General features: G+C 30.6%; 1 protein-coding gene across 6 annotated transcripts in view; it reads left to right on the top strand.

Moving 5' to 3' along the window:
* The window catches only part of LOC119610234 (protein alan shepard), a 101,868-nt gene that overhangs the window by 55,290 nt on the left and 30,488 nt on the right, over positions 1-16,090 (top strand). For 3 of the 6 annotated variants that reach the window (XM_037965369.1, XM_037965363.1, XM_037965367.1), the window contains 3 exons: positions 317-561; positions 2,995-3,053; positions 8,762-8,886. In XM_037965369.1, the coding sequence (XP_037821297.1) occupies positions 317-561; positions 2,995-3,053; positions 8,762-8,886 (429 nt within the window). The remainder of the gene's footprint in view (positions 1-316; positions 562-2,994; positions 3,054-8,761; positions 8,887-16,090) is intronic. The other 3 variants (XM_037965365.1, XM_037965368.1, XM_037965364.1) reach the window with 3 other exon arrangements.

Raw genomic sequence — 16,090 nt, 5'->3', positions numbered from 1 at the left:
ATGTAAAATTCTGTGAAAAAAAAAATATATGTGTTTGAATACTATGTGCGTTACATGATTATAAAAATTCAATGAAAAAGAGAAAAGAAAAAGATTTATATTTTTACTACATACCTGTTTTTTCTAACTTTGGCCAGAAGCTGCTTTTGATAAAAGTTTTAAACAATTTAATTGCAAAATAATTTAAAGTGTAAATGTTTCTTTTGGGTCCTGTGATAGGGAAAATAGATTATAGTTAAGATATCCTTAATGTGCATAAAAGTATTATGTTAATTATATGCTTTATCTCTTTCATTTTTTTTTTTTGTATTTTCAGTACGGTCAACGTGTTCCAACCGCAACATCACCAAGTAATACAAATTCAAGCAGCTCATCAAATACTGGATCCCAAAGTGGAACATTAAGTACTAGTCTAAGTAATACCAATACAAATACAACAATGGGTCCTAATAATGGTACAACACAAAATCAACAAGGCGAACAATTGTCAAAAACAAATTTATATATTAGAGGTTTACAGCAAGGCACAACCGATAAAGATTTAGTTACTATGTGTGCACAGTAAGTTTTCTTTTTACAATTATGAAATTTTATTATTTTTTCGATTTTTGTTCAAACTAATTTTTTTTAAATTTATAGAAAATTTTTATCGCATTTAAATTGAAATATTATGAAACGGCGTAATTCAATACTTAAGAAGTATGACCTTTTCCCTAAAGAACTTCAGACTGATCAAATTTCCACGTAGCAAATATACAAAAATATTAATCGCAACGAATTATAGTCTGGACTAAAGTCTGAACTTTTTTTTAACTATAGTCTGAAATATAGTTTGAACTTTATAGTCTGGACTATAGTCTGAACTATAGTCTAAACTATAGTCTTAGCTATTGCCTAAACAATATTCTGGACTACAGTCTGTACTATAGTCTAAACTATAGTATGGACTATAGTCTGAACTATAGTTTGAATTATAGTCTGAACTATAGTATGGATAATAGTATGAACTATATTCTGGACTATAGTCTAAACAATAGTCTGGACTTATGTCTGAACTATAGTCTGGACTATAGTCTGAACTATAGTCTGGACTATAGTCTGAACTATAGTCTGGACTATAGTCTGAACTATAGTCTGGACTATAGTCTGAACTATAGTCTGGACTATAGTCTGAACTGTACTTTAGTCTATAGTATGGACAATAGTATAAACCATAGTCTGATCTATTGGCTAGACCATCATTTATTCTAAAGTCTAGTCTATAGTATGGACTATAGCCTATTCTGAACTTCAGTCTAGTCTGGGCCAATTATAGCCTGGATTATATATTAATCTATAGACTGGGCTTTAGTTCCTACTTTAGACTATTTATAGTCCGGACTATAGTCAAGTCTATAGTATGGACTATAGTCAAGTCTATAGCCTGGACTATAGTCAAGTCTATAGTCTTTACTATAGTCAAGTCTATAGTCTCTACTATATTCAAGTCTATAGTCTGGACTATAGTCAATTCTATAGTCTAGACTATACTATAGTCTGGACTATAGTCAAGTCTATAGTGTGGACTTTTGTCAAGTCTAGACTATAGTCAAATTTACAGCCTGGACTAAAGTCAAGTCAGGACTTTTGTCAAGTCTATAGTCTGGACTATAGTCAAGTCTATAGGCTGGACAATAGTCAAGTCTATAGTCTCTACTATATTAAAATTTATAGTCTGGACTATACTATAGTCTGGACTATAGTCAAGTCTATAGTCTGGACTATAGTCAAGTCTATAGTCTGGACTATAGTCAAGTCTATAGTCTGGACTAAAGTCAATTCTATAGTCTGGACTAAAGTCAAGTCTATAGTCTGGACTATAGTCAAATCTATAGGCTGTACTATAGTCAAGTCTATAGCCTAGACTATAGTCAAGTCTGAATAATATTCAGGCTATAGTCTGGACTATATTAAAGTCTATAGTCAGGATTTTTGTCAAGTCTATAGTCAGGACTTTAGTCAAGTCTATAGTCAGGACTATAGTCAAGTTTATAGCCTGGACTATAGTCAAGTCTATAGTCTGGACTATAGTCAATTCTATAGTCTGCACTATAGTCAATTCTATAGTCTGGACTATAGTCAGATCTATAGTCTGGACTATAGTCAATTCTATAGTCTGGACTATAGTCAATTCTATAGTCTGGACTATAGTCAAGTCTATAGTCTGGACTATAGTCAAGTCTATAGTCTGGACTATAGTCAAGTCTATAGTCTGGACTATAGTCAAGTCTATAGTCTGGACTATAGTCAAGTCTATAGTCTGGACTATAGTCAAGTCTATAGTCTGGACTATAGTCAAGTCTATAGTCTGGACTATAGTCAAGTCTATAGTCTGGACTATAGTCAAGTCTATAGTCTGGACTATAGTCAAGTCTATAGTCTGGACTATAGTCAAGTCTATTGTCTGGACTATAGTCAAGTTTATAGTGTGGACTATAGTCAAGTCTATAGTATGGACTATATTCAAGTCTATAATCTGGACTATAGTCAAGTCTATAGTATGGACTATAGTCAAGTCTATAGTCTCTACTATATTCAAGTCTATAGTCTGGACTATAGTCAATTCCATAGTCTAGACTATACTATAGTCTGGACTATAGTCAAGTCTATAGTGTGGACTTTTGTCAAGTCTAGACTATAGTCAAGTTTACAGCCTGGACTAAAGTCAAGTTTATAGTCTGGACTATAGTCAAGTAGCGACTATCTACCTCAGAAACTTCTTAATTAATAGAAAATTTAAATTACACTATTTTATAATAAATCCAGAAAAAAAAATCAATTTGTTGACAATAACTGAAACACGATGCATTTAAACAAAGACAGTAAAATATTTGTTTTTTAGTTTATTGTCTATTTTTTTATATAAATATAAAAAACTAATCTCTTTTATCTCAAATTGTTTCTAATTTTTATATATATATATTTTTTTTCATTTTCTTCCCCCAAAACATACAGATATGGAACTATTATATCCACCAAGGCTATTTTAGATAAAACAACAAATAAATGTAAAGGTATTTTTTGCTTTTCACCATTTTTCATCAATTTTAGTTTTATACTTTTTTCCTTTTTATTGTAATTTTTCTACTTATTTATATTTGTATATGTGTTTGTAAACGTGTATGTGTGTGTGTATGTTTTTGTGTGGCTGTGTGAGTGTTTGTATTTGTGTATTCTTAATTATTTTATTTATATCAATGTGTTTGGTTTTTTTTTTTTTTCTTTGTACAGACTATAAAATAAAATACTTTTTACTAATTAATTATTTTGTTTAATATGTGTAATTAATTTAACTTTTTTTCGTGTCTCTCTTTTATTAGCGTTGGTTTTTTATATAAATTTTTAATTAGTGTTTTTAGTTAAATAAAAATAGTTTTAGTTTTTTGTTTTATCAGGTATTTGTTATTAGTTTTTTTTTTTTTTTTTGTTTAATTGTTTAAGTATTTATTTTTTTATAATTTCTTTATATTCGATTTGATTTGATCATACATAAATCATGAAATTGCACTTTGATATTTTATATTCATATTATAATAAACGTGTAGAGAAATATTTTCTAACTTCTAAATATGTATAAACTAAACGTAACTAATTGTTTATTTTATATTTATAAAATTTTCTAGTTATTTAAATAATAAGTGAATTATTTGTTAATGGTTTTTAATTTTAACATTTATTAAAGTTTAATACATATATAGTATATGCATATATAGTACATTTTATAGTTTGGAAATGTTTTAATTAAATTTGTATAATTTTTATTTTAATTTATTAAAACAAGCTTTTTAGTTAAGAAAAAAAATTGACCATGCATGTTTAAATTTAGAGAGAAAAATTTGCAAAAAATAGAATTGTATTTTTTGAGTGTAAAATATGCTTTAGTATTATAGTTTGTTAGATTAGATAAGAATCTATATCGGTCAAGAGGTGCGTTCAGCTAAATTTTGTAATTTTTTTCTTTCTGAGAACCAATATATTGCTTATAGCGAAATCGCTTTAAAACAAAAATTTATATTGTTATGAAAATTTAATTTTTAGAAAAAAAGTAAGATTTTTTATTGAAAAATAAAATTTTTAGTAAAAAATTGCATTTTCGATGAAAAATCAGATTTTTAGCAAAAAATTTAATTTTTGGTGAAAAATCGTTTTTAGTAAAAAATACAAATTTATAGCAAAGAATCTAATTTTAGTGGATAATCGAAAACAGTAACACTTTGAATTATTTAAGACAAAAGATTGAATTAACTCTCTTGACCCTGATAAGCTAAATATTTTGCTCTCTTACTTTCACAAGTAAGCCACTCTCTGCCGATGTCTGATTTAAACTGACGGTAGACGGCCACGAACGTTACGAGACCAAGGAGTACACCTTTCTAGAGAAGTGAGCAGCACATAACTTCATGTTTTACTGATATCGATATCCAAAAAGCTTTTTTAACCCCGACAAGCAATATATTTTGCTCTGTTACTTTCACAAGTAAGCCACTCTCTGCCGATGTCTGATTTAAACTAACGGCCACGAACGTTACGAGACCAAGGAGTATACATTTCTAGAGGAGTGAGCAGTACTTCACATCATGTTTTACTGATATCTTGTCGTAAAGATTGAAAAACCGACCAAATCGGTCATGCATTAGGTTAAAATATCTCGAAGATATATTAGAGGTTAAACCTATATTTTAATGTCGACACATTGGACTTTCAAATGACACAATCAATTTTTACAAATATTGATGTCTTCGCGCTTATAAAACGTTTCAAAAATGGCCATACATGGAAGTCTCGAAAACTGATGTGATGGAGGCCAGATTTAGTTGCACTTAGAAAAAGTATATTGCTTTAGAAAAGTATATTGCGATTCCATCTTGGCCTGTGTAATCAATAACTTTCCGATTAGTTATAATCTCATTTGAAATCTTCTATTGGAGTCCATTAGACCTCCTGACAGGCATTGATGTTTTATAAAACTTTTTGACATCGAAAAATATCGACAAACTATAGTGTAGTCTATAGTCTAGTATATAGTCGAGTCTATAGTCTTGTCTATAGTCTAGTCTATAGCTTAGTCTATAGTCTATAGTCTAGTCTATAGTCTAGTCTATAGTCTAGTCTATAGTCTAGTCTATAGTCTAGTCTATAGTCTAGTCTATAGTCTAGTCTATAGTCTAGTCTATAGTCTAGTCTATAGTCTAGTCTATAGTCTAGTCTATAGTCTAGTCTATAGTCTAGTCTATAGTCTAGTCTATAGTCTATCTATAGTCTAGTCTATAGTCTAGTCTATAGTCTAGTCTATAGTCTAGTCTATAGTCTAGTCTATAGTCTAGTCTATAGTCTAGTCTATAGTCTAGTCTAGTCTAGTCTATAGTCTAGTCTATAGTCTAGTCTATAGTCTAGTCTATAGTCTAGTCTATAGTCTAGTCTATAGTATAGTCTATAGTCTAGTCTATAGTCTAGTCTATAGTCTATCTAGTCTAGTCTATAGTCTAGTCTATAGTCTAGTCTTAGTCTAGTCTATAGTCTAGTCTATAGTCTAGTCTATAGTCTAGTCTATAGTCTAGTCTATAGTCTAGTCTATAGTCTAGTCTATAGTCTAGTCTATAGTCTAGTAGTCTATAGTCTAGTCTATAGTCTAGTCTATAGTCTAGTCTATAGTCTAGTCTATAGTCTAGTCTATAGTCTAGTCTATAGTCTAGTCTATATTCTAGTCCTATAGTCTAGTCTATAGTCTAGTCTATAGTCTAGTCTATAGTCTAGTCTATAGTCTAGTCTATAGTCTAGTCTATAGTCTAGTCTATATCAGTCTAGTCTAGTCTATAGTCTAGTCTATAGTCTAGTCTATAGTCTAGTCTATAGTCTAGTCTATAGTCTAGTCTATAGTCTAGTCTATAGTCTAGTCTATAGTCTAGTCTATAGTCTAGTCTATAGTCTAGTCTATAGTCTAGTCTATAGTCTAGTCTATAGTCTAGTCTATAGTCTAGTCTATAGTCTAGTCTATAGTCTAGTCTATAGTCTAGTCTATAGTCTAGTCTATAGTCTAGTCTATAGTCTATCTTAGTCTAGTCTATAGTCTATAGTCTAGTCTATAGTCTGTCTATAGTCTAGTCTATAGTCTAGTCTATAGTCTAGTCTATAGTCTAGTCTATAGTCTAGTCTATAGTCTGTCTATAGTCTAGTCTGTAGTCTAGTCTATAGTCTATCTATAGTCTAGTCTATAGTCTAGTCTATAGTTCTAGTCTATCGTCTAGTCTATAGTCTAGTCTATAGTCTATCTATAGTCTAGTCTATAGTCTAGTCTATAGTCTAGTCTTAGTCTATCTAGTCTAGTCTATAGTCTAGTCTATAGTCTAGTCTATATCTAGTCTATAGTCTAGTCTAGTCTAGTCTATAGTCTAGTCTTAGTCTAGTCTATAGTCTAGTCTATAGTCTAGTCTATAGTCTAGTCTATAGTCTAGTCTATAGTCTAGTCTATAGTCTAGTCTATAGTCTAGTCTATAGTCTAGTCTATAGTCTAGTCTATAGTCTAGTCTATAGTCTAGTCTATAGTCTAGTCTATAGTCTAGTCTATAGTCTAGTCTATAGTCTAGTCTATAGTCTAGTCTATAGTCTAGTCTATAGTCTAGTCTATAGTCTATCTATAGTCTAGTCTATAGTCTAGTCAGTCTATAGTCTAGTCTATAGTCTAGTCTATAGTCTAGTCTATAGTCTAGTCTATAGTCTAGTCTATAGTCTAGTCTATAGTCTAGTCAAGTCTAGTCTATAGTCTAGTCTATAGTCTAGTCTATAGTCTAGTCTATAGTCTAGTCTATAGTCTATCTATAGTCTAGTCTATAGTCTAGTCTAGAGTCTAGTCTATAGTCTAGTCTATAGTCTAGTCTAGTCTATAGTCTAGTTATAGTCCAGTCTATAGTCTAGGCTATAGTCTAGTCTATAGTCTAGTCTATAGTATAGTCTATAGTCTAGTCTATAGTCTAGTCTATAGTATAGTCTATAGTCTAGTCAATATTCCAGTCTATAGTCTAGTCTAGTCTATAGTCTAGTCTATAGTCTGGTCTATAGTCTAGTCTATAGTCTAGTCTATAGTCTAGTCTATAGTCTATCTATAGTCTAGTCTATAGTCTAGTCTATGTCTAGTCTATAGTCTAGTCTATAGTCTAGTCTATAGTCTAGTCTATAGTCTAGTCTATAGTCTAGTCTATAGTCTAGTCTATAGCAGTCTATAGTCTAGTCTAGTCTATAGTCTAGTCTATAGTCTAGTCTATAGTCTAGTCTATCATCTAATCTAGGGTTTTATATGAGGGGCCAGGGTCAAGTGAGGTCCGATCAGTACAAAATTCAGCAGGATCATCAAGGCAAGTATTGTCGTAGTATGATAGTAGTAACATAATTATGAACTCAAAAGCCCTATTCGAGAGGTTCATTGTGTGGGGACTAGGGGAAATAATGGACAGATTTTAACTATTTTCTATAGCCTTCGTCCTTGGTATATTATAAAAATAATGTACCAAATCTCATTGAACTACACGACGAATTTTATACCCAGAGACCAAAGTATACTTTTCTAAAGGCTTGAGCTGACCTCTTCATCACATCTGGAATTGAAGATATCGTGTTCTAAATTTGGAAAAAGCTTATTTTTATGTTCATTTTGAGACGTTCTAACAGCACCAAGACTACTTTATTTATAAAATGTTATATGTTATATCTGAAAGTGCATTCTGTCGGCTTTAAAATAAAAGCTTATAAATGTTACATATCTCCTTTATTCTTCGAGATATCGTCACGAGAAACTAGATATAACAATAAATTGAAAAAAAAACTGAAATTTTTCGTACATTCCGTCTTTATTATACAAAAAACTGATATGTTCCATTTTTTCGTATTAAAAAATTTAAAAATCTGCTATAATTACTGAGATATCATCCATTTATTTTGCGTTGACTACAATAGCTTTAGGTAGTTGTGGATTTTTGTTAGTCATAAACAATATTTACAAAGCATAATTCCCGCCGTACTATAGAGGTGTAGGGTATACATGCCATGAATATACCGAAAACCATTAGTGTTCAAGCTTTAGGCGAAAATATCTCGAAGAATAAAAAAGATATGACAGACCAGATTCAAATTTAATAAGGATCAATCCTTTGGAAAAGTATAACTTGGTCTCAAGGTTTCGACTTTTTTCAAATGTTGTCGGCCTGTGTTATCTTTAAAATTGTGATTACAAGGTTTACACGGACGGACAGACAGGCAGACAGACGGAAGGACTGGCAGACAGACGGACGGACGGACGGACGGACGGGCAGACAGACGGACGGACGGACGGACGGACGGGCAGACAGACGGACATAACTAAAACGTATAATTTAAGGTGGGTATACTCTTCCTACTAAAGTGGTGTAGGGTATAAAATGTTAAAACACAGTTTGGGAGAGTTTTAAGCATTTACATAAAAAGCCTTAAGACAAAATTGTAAATTATTTTAAAAAATTGACACTAATTATAAAGCTTGCTTTAAATATTAAAATTAAATATCTATTTAATATTTTGTATAAATTGTCTAGTTGTTCTATAAATTGTGTATGTGCATGTGTTGTTTTTTAAAGTTTTTTTTATATTAATTTTAAACATACCTTAATAATACTGAAATCTATATTTTATTTTTCTTTCTTCTTTTTTGCTCTTATATCTCGTTTTTTTTTTTTGTTTCTTTTAAAAATTTTAGGTTATGGTTTTGTGGACTTTGAATGTCCTGCATATGCTGAAGGAGCTGTCAAAGGACTACAGGCAAAGGGCGTTCAAGCTCAAATGGCCAAAGTGGGTGTTTGGGTACTACATAGGCCGGCCATTGTACGTTTGTTTGCATGCAAGTAATACTCACCCCCCACCCTCACCCCCTTTTGTTTTTTTGTTTTGTTTTCAATAGTTTTGTTTTTTTTTTCCTAACTCATTTCTGGTTTGTTTTTTATTTTCTTTGGTTGTGGTTACTAACTATTTACTTATTTATTTATTATTATCCTGTTAGTTTAGATATATTTCTTTTAAATTCTTAAAAATTTCTTATTTAATTTAGTTTTGCTATGATTTATTAAGTTTTGTTTTTAGAGTTCTTTTGTTTTCTATATTACAGTAGTTTTTCGATTTAACGAACCTATATGTTGTCAGGCCTGTTCGTTAAATCGAAAAGTTCGTTATATGCAGTTCTAACTCGAACGTGTCTTTTGAATACATAAATAATTAAAATTACATAAAATCTAATTTATAAAAATATGTTCCAGGAAATATAATTTCTTTAGACAATATTTTATAAGAATTTTATGAAAAACTAGCAATTTATATCACAATGTAAAAACAATAAAGAAATTTGAAAAAACTCAGTTTATTTCGTATAACTAATCTACGTTCTGGAAAAGCACTCGGACGACATAATTCTTAAACAAGTTTAAACCCAATGGCTGGAATTGCGATGAATCTGAACCTGGCCTCAGAATTCCTTAGGAAATAGATTAATGTAAATTTATTAAAGCGTTTCATTGTTTCACAGTTTCATTGTTTTCATTCTTTGAAATATCTGAACCCAAAGTTGTATAAAATATTTTTTCCTTTATTTCACAGCTATTCCTGTAAATATCCTTTTTCCAAAAGAAAAACTATTTATATTGTTTATTCTATAACATATCGTTTCTTACAATTTCTTAGAATTGATTTTTATTGGAAAAAATTATGGTCACAGTGGGGACTTGTTAGTTTGGCGAAAAATAAAAGCGAAATGTTAAGGTATACGATTGGCAAAGTCTTTATTTTGAACACCAATTTCTATGATTTCAAATTCTGAGGCCAAATTCGGGTTGAGCACGAGCTTCTAGAAAAGTATACTTTGGCCTCTCTAAACATTTTTTGTTCCGATTTTCTAATTCGATCAACATTAGTTTTTGCGACATTAAGGATTGTAGATTTGATTATCTCATATTTTTGTATAAATCTTTAATGAAAAAATCTCAGATTATCTAGATTCTTCATTTTACTAAATTAGAAAAAATCAACTCTCGAAATCCATATTCGAAAGCAATGGAAAAGTAAATACCCCTCCTAATAACGTCAAAGCTATTCTGACATGATTTTTAGTTATTTTTGTTAATTTAACTCTAATTTAAATTATTTTATTTATATTTGTTCGTTAAACTGAGTACAAAAAATATTTTTTGTTCGTTATGTAAGGTACTCAATGCAAAAATATTGATAGTTCGCTAAATGCGATGTTCGTAGAAACGAATGTTCGTTAAATCGGAAAACTACTGTAGTTAAAATATGTTATTTTAATTGAATTGATATAATTAGTAGTTTCATTGGAAACCAACCATACGCTTGTCGTCTGGTTTGTTATTTTTTAGTTTTCTATTTCTTCCTTGTGGAAATGCACACAGAAAAATACCAATTAACTTTTTAATTACATTTATTTGATTCTTATTTTATTTAATGTTTTTCTTCTAGTTTTTTCCTTCTTAGTTTTTTTTTTTGCTTTTCAAACATTTCCGTTTTTGCGTAAGTGAACTACATACACATGTGTGTGAGAGTACGTGTGTGTTTAGTTGTTTCCGGGAAATGTTATTGTCTCTACTCTATTTTTACACATGTATTTATTTACTAATTCCCGAGATAGTGATTTTATCTGTGAAACTCTGTAAAGGGTATTTGATGTTTATTCTATATAATTATTTAGTTTTTTTTTCTATTAAAATTTCTTGGTAAATATCAATACTGTCGACTATAAATTAAAACAATAACTTTTTAATCTTATTTTCTGAGTATTTTTCTCATTCAATTTTCTATTTTAATTAAAGGTTTAATATTTAGGTAGTTTTTTCTTACTTTCATAAAGTTTTATGAAATGCTATAGGGTCCATTTGATATACATAGCCTTTTTCCAACTATCTGGCAACATTTTAATTGCACACCAAAAGAAGTGTTCATCTTTTGAAGCCCAGAAGGCGTCTGAGACAAAACTTCCATAGCTCTTATTTATATATAGTTTTGCAACGTCTTGCAACATGTTACCGAACATTGACACCATGCAATGCAACTTGTTCATGTTTGATCGGTTGAGGTTTAAACGAATCAGTTGTGTTCGGTACGGATGGTCTGTTCAAATTTCAGCAACTCATAATCGATAAAACTCTCTCGGTGCTACCTAATACAACCTTCACGATCGATTACGCTTTGGTTTCATGGTCTGCCAACTATTTGGCTGGCCTAGTAGATCTTTTCTTCCACTTCAATTGTGTAAACCGCACAAACCAGGCAAAATCTCCCCTACACTTCTTAATAAATAGTTTTGCAAAGTATTGTAACATGTGACACGATGGAATGCAACTTTATCATGTGTGACCATTGAGGTTTAAACGAATTAGTTGTATTCGGCAAGGTTTCCTCTAGTGATCTGTTTAGATTTCAGCAGCTCATATTTAGAACCCTTTTGGTGCTACCTAATCCACTTCCATTTTCTGGCAACAAAAGAACTGCTTATCTTTTGAAGCAAAGAAGACGTCTGAGGCAAGACATCTGCACATCTTATTTATATATAGTTTTGCAAAGTATTGCAACATGTGACCGAACATTGACACGATGGAATACAAATTTATTATGTCTGACCGCTTGAGGTTTAAACGAATCAATTGTATTCGGTACAGGTTTCTTGTAATGGTCTGTTCACATTACAGCAACTCATAATAGATAGAACTCGTTTGGTGCTACCTAATACAACCTTCACGATCGATTACGTACCAACTGGGCAAAACATCCCCTACACTTCTTAATATATAGTTTTATAAATCGGCCACTTGATATCTATAGCCTTTTGTTCCATCTTTCTGGCAACAATTAGAATTAGTTGTATTCGGCAAGGTTTCCTCTAGTGATCTGTTTAGATTTCAGCAGCTCATAATATTTAGAACCCTTTTGGTGCTACCTAATCCACTTCCATCTTTCTGGCAACAAAAGAACTGCTTATCTTTCGAAGCAAAGAAGACGTCTGAGGCAATACTTCCGCACCTCTTATTTATATATAGTTTTGCAAAGTATTGCAACATGTGACTGAACATTGGTGAGGTTAAAACGAATCAGTTGTATTCGGTACAGGTTTCCGGTAAAGGTCTTTTCAGATTACAGCAACTCATAATAGATAGAACACTAATACAACCTTCACGACCGATTACGCGTTGGTTTCTTGGTCTTCTAACTATTTGGATGGCCTAAGAGGTCTTTCCTTCCACTTAAATTCTGAACCGCACAAACCAGGCAAAACTTCCCCTACACTTCTTTATATATAGTTTTATAAATTGGCCACTTGATATACATCTTTCTGGCAACAAAAGAACTGCTTATCTTTTGAAGCCCAGAAGACGTCTGAGGCAAAACTTCCGCACCTTTTATTTATATATAGTTTTGCAAAGTATTGCAACATGTGACCGAACATTGACATGATACAATACAACTCTATCACATCTGACCGCTTGAGGTTTAAACGAATCAGTTGTATTCGGTACAGGTTTCATGTAATGGTCTGTTCAGTTTTATAGCAGCTCATAATTGATAGAACTCTTTAGGTGCTTCCAAATACAGTCTTTACTATCGTTACGATCGATTCTTCTTGGACTTTTAACTATTTTAGCTATCCTAAGAGATCTTTCCATCCACGTCAAGTCTGAAGCGCACAAATTATATTTCGAACATTAAAACAGATAAAACAGTTTCACCAAAAATTTCGCTGCTCTTCGAGAGTATTATAATAGCGATATGGATTAACAGCCGATTCGTCTAGATCTGTCGTGAATCTTTCATTTGTAACTTATGAAGGTAAATAAGGGGGTTAAAGTGAACCACAACAAAGCGTTTCATTGATCGTCAATCTCAAAGTTGGGAATTGATTGTATAAAGAAAAAAAACCTCCTGTATGACGTTGATTTCAAACGATCTATTTAAAACAGTGTGAAAAAAGTCGAAACCCAGAAATCTAGAATTGATCTGCGCTAAATTTGCCTTCGTAATCCGGTTTTCGAGATATGGTGTCCTAAATTAAGAATAAAACTTCGTTTACTGTCATATTTCAAAAGCTATATGAACACGAAGACAACTTTATGTATATAATTTGTTATGATTGTCATGAAAGTCCTTTCTAACGACCTTAAAAGTAAGGTTTTAACCTTCATATCTAGCCTAGGTAAGATATCTGGATCTAAGCTTAATGATAACCTGAGATTTTTCATTTCTGCAGTCTGAATCTAATACTATGCAATACTACTTCTGACGAGTGAAGTGGTCCGGTCAAAAAGGAGTCTGTTCGACTCTACTTAACTGATCGCGCTCAGTGAACTTGGTTTTAACCTCTTTTTGAACTTGTTTATTCTGGGAGATATCTTAAAATTAATCTTATGAAAGAAATCGTTATTGTATAAAACTTATGAATGCGAAATATAGTATAATTCATATTATTGATCAATTTATATATACACAAGTTAATATATCTCGAAAGGAAGATTGTATAACAGAAGTCAAAACTTTTTTTTAGTAGACCGATTGGGACTTCAGATAGATTTTCGAAATAGAGGTATCATCGCGCTATAAAGTCTCAAATAGTGTCAAAAATGCCGATTAAGATTTTGATTTATATTTGCAATCTTTTAGAAAAGTCTATTTGGGTTACTGAGTTCATCATATGTCTTTGAACAAATAACTCCCTATAAAACGTTGAAATTCTTATAGATGTTTATTAATCCTAAAGTAATGTATTAACATCTTATTTATTTGAAATTTATTTTTCGAAAATTTCTCCCAACTAGATAAACTAATTTTATTCATTTTCTCACTAGTTGCATTTTAAATGAATTTTTATTCAATTCTTTGTTTTTTTTATGATTATTTCCATCACAAGTTGAAAACCTTGACTTTCTTTTTTTGATATAAACGCGATACTTAACTTTTTAACCAAGACATTTTTTTTCGCATCTAAATGGTTTTATTTTATGTGCATATATTTATTTTTTTCCATTCCTGTGTCATTATAATGACTGTAGTATATATATATTTTTTTGTTTTTACTTGATTTTTTGTTCTACTTGCCCCCCCCCCCCCCATATATTTATATATATTTTTTATTTTCAAAATGTTAAACGTGACATCTACCATTACACTCTTAAATCAAATACATAGACGCCTGTGTGCATTTCGAAAAAGGATTTAAAATTTTTTTTTTTATTATTTTTTTATTATTTTCATATTTATTTCTTTAGTAGTATATATTTTTTATATATAACTCGTATAATATTTATGCATAGTATTTCATATTTTTATTATCATATTTTATTTTATTATGAGTTATTTTTTGTTGTTGTTGTTTTGTTTTCTCTTATCTGGTTTTTCTATTTATTATTTAAATTTTTATTTGTTTATTTTTTTTTATATTATTATTACTTTATTATACTTAAACTCTTAACCGGGTTTGTCTTCCCTTCTTTATCCCCTCTCTCTCTCCCTCTTAATGTGAATTATGTAGAATTTTACCATATAGTACAATATATATTATTTATTTTTGAACATTACATACAATATCATTATCATTATTATTATCATCCTCATCATGATAGTTTTTTTTTATTATTATAGTATATAAACCAGTAGTAATAGTAATAACCATCATGACTTATTGTAAAAAAAAAACTGTGATTTATTTTTAAAAAGTTTAAAGTCAACTTTTCAATATTAATTTTTATTATCGTCAATAAGTTGTGATGTGAAGGTTGTAAATTGTTTTTTATTTAAAAAATTTTCTTTTTATCTATAATACTTGGTATAACAGATTTTTATAGTTTTAGATATGTATAGTCTTATTTAACAGTTGTCAGTTTTGTCAGTATTACTAGACTTGAGATTAATCAAAAAATTTCGGTATAAAACCTATTTGATCTCGAAAGTTGTAAATTTGTATATCTTCTATGTCAATAAATTAAATTCGATTAAATTAAAAAAACTTAAGAAAACACTTATGGTTGCACTGAATTCGAATAAGATCTGAATATATATCCATCACATTAGGTTTTCGAGTTATATCAACCTCAGGTTTGATTGAAAAAATTTTTCGTCATATTCGAGAGGTTAAGTAGCGCCAAGTCACCTTAATTTTTATTTCCTTCAATATAAGTGTTTCGATGCTATAAATATATACATATGTATGTATGTTCTGGATCCTTATAGATAGTGGAAACCACTACGTCAAGTTCGAATGCTTCTCTGTCTATCTGTTTGTCTGTCTGTTTGTCTGTCTGTCTGTCTGTTTGTCTGTCTGTCTGTCTGTCTGTCCTTCTGTCTGTCTGTCTATCTGTCTATCTGTCTGTGCGTCTGTCTGACTGTCTCTCTGTATTCATGTTTGTTTAAATCAATTTTTTAAAGACCCTAGATAATTTTGGAACTCAAATATTCAATAAATCGATCAGATATGCTTTCAAGAAGTTTGATATCTAAAATGAAAAATCGGTACTTAAATAACATACATATATATGTGCAAAATTTTGAAACAACAACTATTTTTAACATTACATAGTCGAAGGAAGCATGCTAAACGGATTTTAGCATGATTCCTTCTAGGCCGCCATGGGTCCTCTTTTATATGGAAACTTTTAGTTATACAAACCTTATGTGTATAGTGCTCTGTGAAGATTAGAAACTCTGCTTACTGAATGCAGTTCATTAGAATTTGCCAATCAGTATTCCGGAATGAAATTATATATCTTTAACAGCTTTGTAAAAAAGATATTTGAATCTAATTTCAATAAAGGCTAATGGTAATGAAAAGCAAGTTTTCCGAACTTTTACTGTAATCTTCTCATACTCTACATTTGTCTGAATCCATTAATAGAACACTTTTGGTTCTATCAAACTTAGAATATTATCTTGGCGGCATAGATAGTTGGTTTGATGTCTACTCGGTTGTTTAGGCGGACCACTAACGCTTCGCATTTGGTTGATGTCTATTCGGCTACTTAGACGGGCTTACATGCAACCG

Source organism: Lucilia sericata, unplaced genomic scaffold, assembly GCF_015586225.1.
Source record: "Lucilia sericata isolate MDLA Ls3-8-SP2 unplaced genomic scaffold, ASM1558622v1 Contig001142F_arrow, whole genome shotgun sequence".
Lineage (NCBI taxonomy): Eukaryota > Metazoa > Arthropoda > Insecta > Diptera > Calliphoridae > Lucilia > Lucilia sericata.
The sequence above is the reverse complement of the archived record's forward strand: the minus strand, read 5'-3'. Positions and strand labels throughout refer to the sequence as shown.